General features: G+C 26.4%; 1 protein-coding gene across 1 annotated transcript in view; it reads left to right on the forward strand.

Moving 5' to 3' along the window:
- The first annotated feature begins 749 nt into the window (after nucleotides 1–749).
- The window catches only part of cnc (NFE2 like bZIP transcription factor cap-n-collar), a 257189-nt gene continuing 248330 nt past the window's right edge, over nucleotides 750–9608 (forward strand). The window contains exon 1 of the mRNA XM_017900412.1: nucleotides 750–1303. Within this exon, the coding sequence (XP_017755901.1) occupies nucleotides 839–1303 (465 nt within the window). The 5' untranslated portion in view covers nucleotides 750–838. The remainder of the gene's footprint in view (nucleotides 1304–9608) is intronic.

Raw genomic sequence — 9608 nt, forward strand, 5'->3', positions numbered from 1 at the left:
GTTCGTTTCTCTGTGAAATGCATTGTATTGCATTAGTATAACGTTATCATCGTTAGAATTATAACATCACTATAGCAAAATGATTTAAGAAAGGAAGTACTTGGCGCTTGCCGCAGGCCTCGAATATTTAATAGAAACAAATTTCAAGAAACTTTAGACCCGGTATTGTTCGTGGATCTGTCAGTTTCTACTATTAAATTGAATTCTTACTTTTTACTATAATTGCCGTGGTGTGTCAGTGTAAAGAAAGTGTTAATATTAATTCAAAAAGGTATCGCCTTGAATTGTCAAACAAAATTCGAGGCATGCGTGGGACGTGCGCGACGTGTACTGAAGTTTGACGTGGCCAGTGTGTGTTTTGAGGTTATTTTTGTGTTCGTGTAACTGACCTATACTTGTTTAAAGAGAGCTCTGAATCTTTATTTTCATTCTGACAGTCTGTCGAATAAGTTGCTCCAGTAAGAACTCTAAAAATAATCTTCTTTTATTTAATTTATATCGTATACTGATGACATTGAAGAAAGGAACAAAAGTTTAAAAAGTGGTGTTTGGCAACTCTAACAATAATTTAAGAACGAATTGTCTACGATAAAATAGTGCATACAACTTTATTTATATTTAATATGTTAAAATACAGACAATTGTGGAAATGGTATTGAACATTTGGACTGATATAAAGAATTAACAAAACAATAGTACAAGATGAACCTTTTTTTTCTTTGTGATATCTTCTCCGTTCTTCGAATCGAATGTGCCAAGCCACTGTGATAATAAGCTAAACTAATTTGGATGTTAAATAAACTTGTAAATTGGAAGTGATCTAAACAAAAGAAACACAATGTTGTGTATAAAGAAATTGTATCACGAGGAACTATTCCAATTAGCATTGCTACTTTCTTTGTTACGACTAGATCCAGAATACTACCTTGGTTTGGACATTCAAACCATTGGTGTAGGTTCTTTAGATCTAAACAATGGTTCTAGATGGCACACCGATGTTCATACAATAGTTCATCGCCCTATCTTTGTTCACCCAAAAAATTTAGATTCTATGCTTTTAAATTATGAGAGAGATTTATTTGAAGACTTAAATTCCTTAGGAAGATACAATAGAATAAATTCTGGTTTAAACGACATCCATGCATATTTGTTAAACATTGAAGAGTCTGCAAGAGACATTGCTATAGCAGGACCTAGTATATCACTTTCTACAGACCCGACTAGGAATATGACATCGCCTGACCCATCAAATTCTACACAAAATCCTGATGAGCCAACTAATACCGCAGAACTTACTCAAGAGGTACTTTTTTTTTTCTATGTTTTCTAACGTAAATTAAATTTTGGGTTTAATTTTAATTTGTTGTTAGTTTATTTTCATGTTTATTATTGCATTAAATCTACATTTAAAAATGCTGATAGAAGTCTCATAGAATAGTTTTAGATATATTTAATGTACATAAATAATTTTATAGTATACATTTATAATAAAAAGTCTATACTAAGAACTTTGTAAATGATACATACTTATTTCCTCAATTATGACAAGGTAAATGTAATATTACGGTATATGTTTAACCCAAAATTTATTTTTCTTTTATACCAAACCATTTTTTGCTATTAAATTGTAAATTTCTGTTACAAGGCACATAAGTTATTACTTTTTGTTTTAAAATGATACATTATATGAGTTGATAACGATTACTTTAATTACAGACTTGTTTGCAAAATTTAAGATACGTTTTGTGATTTACTATATAACATTTTCTTCTTTCTTATTTATTTGGAGAATTGTGTAAGAACAACTGAGAAACTGTTAAATATTGCACATATAAAATACAGAAATTCCATTTTATAGATGAAAAATGCCTAAATGATTACTTTTTTCCATATAAAAAGTATCTCATTAATTTTATTAATTTTGTATTATCACAATAGAAAAAATCCTGTTTAAAAGAATGTATTTTAACATCATCACATGCCAGAGATCGTATTGTCAAAAATACGTTATCACGTGTATCCTTGAGTCCTTGCAACGACCTATAGCGGTTAAAAATTTTTCGTTATTTTTAGTCTTGTCGACCGAAGGTTTTTCCAGATTTATATTTCCGATAATGTTCATGTATTTTTAACTGATTTTATGATTTAACTGATATTTTCTCTTTTATTTACTTTCATTACTGGTTCCCTTAAAAATTTGATATTTACCAAAGAATATGCAAATTTATTGAAATTTAATTTAGCATTGATTGAATTTAGTTAATTGGTAAAAGAAATAAGAAAATATTTAATAATAAAAAGGTATTCGAGTAAATAACATCATCTATATGATAGTAGCAAAACTTCTTACGTGGTAATATATAACAATTTTATTTATTCTGACGCAATAATATTAAAAATGAGAATATTCTTTTATGTTTTATTTATATATTATTTACGCCAATTGGTACTATATAAATGTATTTTAACGTATCCAAAATATTTTAAATAGTTTAAATAATTAAAGTAATTTCTTTGTTTTTAATTGTAAAGAAAAGATTTTCAAAAATAACAATAGAAATTCAAAAACAATATCATATAGTGGTATGTTTCCGCGTTAAAATGTAATATCGAAGAAATATTTAGAAATAGTTTCTTCTTTTCTTCTAACCTTTTCCCCTTTTAAAGAAGAAAAAAAAGAATATTTAGAAAATGTTGGAGTTGAAATTGGTTACTTAATTTTTTTACGTTGATACCAAAATTGTTTTTATCTTCTACATTATTTACTTATTTGCCTTAGTAAATCCTAAGAGTTGTACAAATATTTTATTCTTCTTTTGTATCATTTATTGTTAATAAATTATAGCCGTTCTCTTGTTTAAAAATTACAAAAGAATTTTAATTAATTAAACAGTTCATGGAACATATTGAAAACTTCGAAGTCTTTTTATTTCTTGGAACTAATCAGATACGAATTCAAGAATAAGGATAGTCATCGTCATTCTTCGATATTATTATCATGTATCGAATGAAAATTTGTCTTCTCTCATTATATCTTGAAAGATTAACATTGTTATACAGCAATATAATAAAACTTATTCGTGGTAAATTTAAATTAGAATTTTTTTCTTTAGAATAATTTTATTATTTTATTATGTTTAGTTTCTTAAAAATTAATAGAGTAAAAATTCAAGAAATTATTGCGTTGTTTTAATTATGCGAAGGTATATTTTATATATCTTTTTCAATTTCACATAAGTAACATTTATATCATTTTCTTAGCAATACCCTTGAATATCCAGGTCACCCATATCAGTTAACTAGGTTAATTAATTGCGTTTCTATTTTTTAATCGTATATTGCCTCCTATAGTAAACGCTTTAAAAATATTTTATATAATTTAGAATTTATAAAAATTCGTACAAAGAATATTCAATGTATTTCATCTTTATAGTAAAAATAATTTATTTCGCACGTAAATCAATCGTAAATTTAAAATAAATACTTTGATGAATATGGAAATGTAAGGAATAGGATAGAGAAATTTATGAAGCATATTCTGATATTGAAATATAAAAGGTTATCATTATACGCGTTAAATGGAAATAACATAAATTATATTCAATCCGTAAATGGATTAGGTATCCTCCAGTTAGATGAAATCACTCTGGTATATACGCTGTACCGTTTTTGCACGCATTTCTGTGCACTGCTTCTTCAAACAACTTTCGTAAGTGCATTATCTGGTCCAATTAAGCCTTAATTCATTATATTCCATATATCTTGTATATTCCCTCTTGTGTAATATTAAAAACGTTAAACAATTTTTACAAGAATGAAAATTTTACACCCATATGAAAGAATATAATAAAAAAAAAAATTTTAAACAAAGGAGATATTTTATTTAAAATAGTATATTTTCTCCTTTATATTATACGCGAAAAAAGATTCTATCCAGTAAAAACGTAATACAAAATTTCAGAAATAAAATTAAAAAAATTTCTATACAATTTTGAAAGAATATAATAAAAAAAAATTTAAACAAAGGAGATATTTTATTTAAAATAGTATATTTTCTCCTTTATATTATACGCGAAAAAAGATTTTATCCAGTAAAAACATAATACAAAATTTCATAAATAAAATTCAAAAAATTTCTATACAATTTTGGAAGTTTCAGTTGAACATGTTCAAAGTTACTAGTTTTTAGTTTCTAAATTCTTTCGTAATCCGTTAGTTTGAATTTTCTTCAGAGATTTAAGTCAGTTGAAATGCTTGAAAATTCGTTATATGTAATATGAATTTAATGTCTAAGGTAGAAATTTATTTCAAAATTGCACATTGATCAGTGTAGAAGTCAGGGTTTATTTGAAGTTACTAGCTAGTGACACGACAAACCTGGAAACATCAAGAGGTTTAACATTAGGACTACCAAACCAGGAAAAGTGACTCGTCTCAGATTTTCTGCTTTTACAGTTATTGAAGACACGTAGCTATTTTCTACAAAATTAACGTTGTCTCGTTGAGTCATATCAATGTAATTACATGTTCCTATTTACGTTCATCGCACCATTTTAATTATTACGTATACTATATTTAGGTACACGTTGCAAGCCGGTAGCTGTACTGTTAAATCCCGATGCTCTGTTTTCCCAAAGAATTTTTGTTCTTTTTTAAACCTGCAGTTATTATCGGCACAACGGTTAATTATCTAAATCGAGATAATTGAAATTTCTGCAATCGGTAAATATAATTGTTGATCATGAATTATAAATATCTTAATCGTAAGCATCTGCGTCTTGGTGATCGCAGACCTCTTTTTATCGCGTGGCACTGCATCACCAAAATTTCCTGTGAATTCTCGTACAACGGCCTCGATTGCAAAAATAATTGTGTGGAAATATACGAATATAAACGCGTTTCTGGTCGAAAAAAAAGAGACGAAAATGCCAGATGTGGCCTCGATTCCTTGAAAATTAACCGAAAGTCTTTGTCAAAACGTTTCCCATTCTTTTTCGGAACGCAGTGTATATGCATTTCCACTCGAAGAAATAGCTGGAACGTGTTCTACGATTCGTTACAACGCTTGTTGACACTGGATACACGTTGTAAGGATTTATTAATACAACAAAATTATATCGATATACAATTTGTTTTCCTTTTTATTATTATTATCTTTTCTCACGAATAGATTCTTGTCTGTCCTGTCTGGAGCGATGATAAATTTGAAGTATCGTGATACTTTTTGAAAATATGAGATTTGTGATGAAGTATTCGTTTATTTTTAATCGATCAATTGCATTTGATAGTGCTTTAAAGTTCCACGTTCCTTCGTTTGTCGTATAAAGAAACTGTGATCTGACGTCAAAAGATACTGTTATTGCTTTATATTGCGCAGCAACAATTAGTGTTTACTTAAAAGTTTATTTAAACAAACATTGCATTGTGCCAATTGCCTAAATTTCTTTGGCATTTGGTTAATATTGATATTTAAAGAGATATATAAAGGGAATGTGCGTATTCCTTTTGTGCGTAATTATTGTTATATACTTAGATGAACAGCAAAAATAGCGTATAGAGTATTATTGTGGGTACATACAGAAATAATATCTGTATAATTATATTTAGGGACTCTTGATGATATTTTAGTACCCTTTTCTTATCTTTATATTGTATATTGTAAGATTCATGAGCTATTTATAAATAAATTTATAAATGATCTTAAGTAGCTTGATTATTTTATACAATAGAGTATTTTATGCAATACATCACCAAAATGATTATATAAATATCCCATAAAGATGATACGAAGATAATGTCTTAATAAATGCGTGTATTAATATCTGTGTAATTATCTAACTGCATACTAAAGGTAGCATTACAGATGATATCTTATTCTCTTATTAATGTAAATACAGTTATATAGAAATATAATTTAATTATATTGATCTCTGTAATATGAAAAATTTATATATCTTCAAAATTACAAAAGACATTTTGTTTGAAAACATTTGGAAATAATCTATAGTATAAACTAATAACAAATTAATAATTGTAAATTTTAGTTATTTCTTTAAAAATTGACTAATAATATATTAAATTTAATATATTGTATAATTAGTACATAAATTATCAATTGTAAATATTGGGATATTTTCGAAGATTTTTAGTCATAATAAATGATGGTATTTAAATAAAATTCACTATCATAAGCAAATATTTATCGTCACAGTAAGAAAGAAAATAAAATATTTTAATCTATTCTTAAATATCTTTTCTTTCATATGAAAATAGTCCGGTATGATAAAGAATTTTTATTTTTAAAAATATCAATTCCAAAAATTTACTTTATTTTAACTTCGATTGTGCACGCTATTTGCATCTAATTTTGCATCACATTCAAGAAAATAATATAATTTCGTTTATTGCAACATTTTACTTATAGCAAACTAAATTTTCCCTGTAATTTAAAACATATATAAATATAGTTTATATATCTTATTAACTAAATGAATTTTAAACAATATGTAAATATATTTTATAATTCATTTTTAACCAATAATTTACAGGAAGTATCTTTAAATTCGTTCAAAAATATTTATCTTTTCTGTCATATATATATTATTATACAATTATCATTACATACGAAGAATATGATATCATGATCGCATAAAAATGAGCAAAATTGAATTGAAAACAAGTAACTACTCCAATAACAAAATTCCAATAAAAATATCAGTAGACCCAATCTAAATATATAATTTAAACAAAAGAAAGTTATCACCTTTACACTGATAACTTTCGTTTTATTATCGATTTAGTATTATCGTTCCTAATCCAACGTTGTATAGAAAAATTTATAAAATGCTTTTTGTCTCACATGCTACTGCTGTTTTATTATTCGTAACAATTTTTTGTCGTTGTCGTACATTTACAATTGGCATCTTGCCGCGTGCACTTGCGTTTTCTCTATTGCGCTGCATCCCAAACGGTACACGCGCGCCTGCTTTACTATATGTGGAGCAAAAGAGAAATCAGATAAGTTGCAAGTATGTTTGTAATATATCATTTGTAAATATAAATTTCGCAAGCTCATTTTAACTTTACATCACTCATCTATGTAACCTTCCTACGATTAACTGGCTGTTACATATCTAAACGTTGTAATCCAAACATTTGCTTATTGTCAATAGTAAGAGAATTAGAAACAGTTAGAGGATCTAATAGAATATAATTTTGTCACGTTGACATTTATTGCTTGATACATTAGTGAAAGTGAATTCTATTATTCACAATGTTATTCTTATCTAGCTTTCTTACCAAGCTATTCGTATTGGATGTATTCTATTGCTTCAATTTTGAAATGCATTTCTGTTGAACATGTTTGCTAATAAATTTTAGAGTCATGTTTATAAGTAGGTTTTTAACCAATTGAATTATTTTGTCTTTGTTATATTGCTTTTGATGTGCCTAATTAGAGGTGGGAAATGGAAACAATATATTGGTAATTAGAACCACTTAATAATTTTATTTTGAGATATTATATTGTTAAAAAAATATTAGACTGAGAATTATATGAATTAAATACATTAATTTCAAAGGTAGTTATATATAATATAGTAAATTAATTTGATTTTGTAGACAATTAATTAGAATATTTTATTCCTAATCTATTATAATTTAAATATTGAATTACATTTTTTAAATTTTGACTAGAAACTGTACATTATGTACTTATTATATATGTTATGATTATTGTGTTATACTTATATGTATATTTATCATATATTTTTTAATTGATGTCATATATACAAAATATGTGTAGACATTTTTCTTTTTGAGTAATTAGTAAACTTATTCTTTCTATTGCATGATGTTTTTCATAAAATATAATAAGAAGGAAAGAGTAACAAGAAAAACACAAATAAGAATATTAATTCGAACTTCAACGTTACAAAGCAAAGGTTGACTGTACAGGTCAAAAAAATATTGCGCTTTTTCTACCTTTATCAATATTCGTAAGAAATTGATAGCTCGCATTAAAAATTGTTAACATTCAGCAGATCTTTTGCTCCATAATGAAATAGTAATTTGATGGTAATACGAAACTGTTTAAAATAATATTTAGTTCTAACTTTATATTTCTGAAGGTTTCAAAAAAATGTGAAAGCGTAAGTACACAATGTGGATTTGTAATTTTTATTTAAATAGTATGCTGCATGTTTATACATATTTTCATTCATCTATATTTCCTAAATTAAAAAAATTTAATTTAAATATATAATTATACATTTCAAATATTTGATTATTAAAATTTTACAAATAGAATCATTCTCTAAATTCCATGTTAAATTAATATTTATTCTGGTCAAAGAATTCTACACTGAATATTATTTCAAGCAAACAGTTGTAAAATGACCCTTTCTTTCTTTTATTTAATTTACATAAGTGATTTAAAATAAGAAAGAATGAAATTAATAACAATATCGATGTTGAACTATTGTTTTGTTTGTTAAATATTTTTAAACTAATTTATAATTACCTATTAATTGAGATTTATATATTTTCAATATGTATCCTAATGATCTAATAATATAAATTTTTCAAAAATAAATAGAGTAAATAAGTTTTCAATTTTTACTTAACAAATAAGGGAATAAAAATGTTGGGTATTTTCCATAAAATATTTCACTATATATTTTTTCAAATGTAAATACATAGTTCAATAATAGTCCATGAAACAAATTCTCTACTATGTATTAGTAGATACTCCTGTTTTATCACAATTAGTCACGTATTGTAAATTTGCCAATATGTTATAATCGTCTTTTGTTGCGCACAAGTACAAAGGTTAATAATATTCGTATATGTTTAAACTATTTAAATTATTTAATTAGCGTAATAATTTTTCCATCCATAAACCAGTCTGTTACTTCCTACTTCCTAAATATTTCTGATAAAAAATGTCATAACTCCTAATACGTATATTTCTTCGTAAGATAACGTTTCACTCGACATTTTGTAAAAATTTTTAGTTACATTTACCCTAGGTACATTTATTTGCATTGATAACGAGTTCTGATAAGAGAATACTGTTATAACTATATGTCATTCGATGATAACATATCAAAGTAGACACAGATATAGGTTATGTTTCGGCTTTCGTAATCGACGTAAAGTTACGTTAATGGCGGAACATCGAGGATCGAAAATCGATTTCAACGAATCCGAGGCAAGTTTCGATTTCTGGAATTGTCGAGTTCCGCTCGGGTCGGTAAAGTAAACACAACGAATGAAAGTGAGCGGCAGAACGAAACCGTCGCGTCGTCTCAACTCGATATTCGAAGCCAACGAACGATGAGTCACCATTTCAGCTGACAAAAGATGAAATTCTTACAGGTTTCATTTTTTCCCAACAAAGAACATTGCGATTGAACGGTCAGGTGTTATTAAAATAGATCATTTTGTATTTAACACTAGAACTACCAGTTCCTAATATAAAACCTAAACATAGTATATAAATAATAATTAAAGTGGAGCAATAAAAACATATAATAATATATTTTTTATTATGGTATATATTACAACTGTATTTATAAGAACATTTCTATCTCGATGAATATATTAAT

The sequence above is a fragment of the Eufriesea mexicana genome, unplaced genomic scaffold (genome assembly GCF_001483705.2).
Source record: "Eufriesea mexicana isolate 0111107269 unplaced genomic scaffold, ASM148370v2 scaffold1178, whole genome shotgun sequence".
NCBI lineage: Eukaryota > Metazoa > Arthropoda > Insecta > Hymenoptera > Apidae > Eufriesea > Eufriesea mexicana.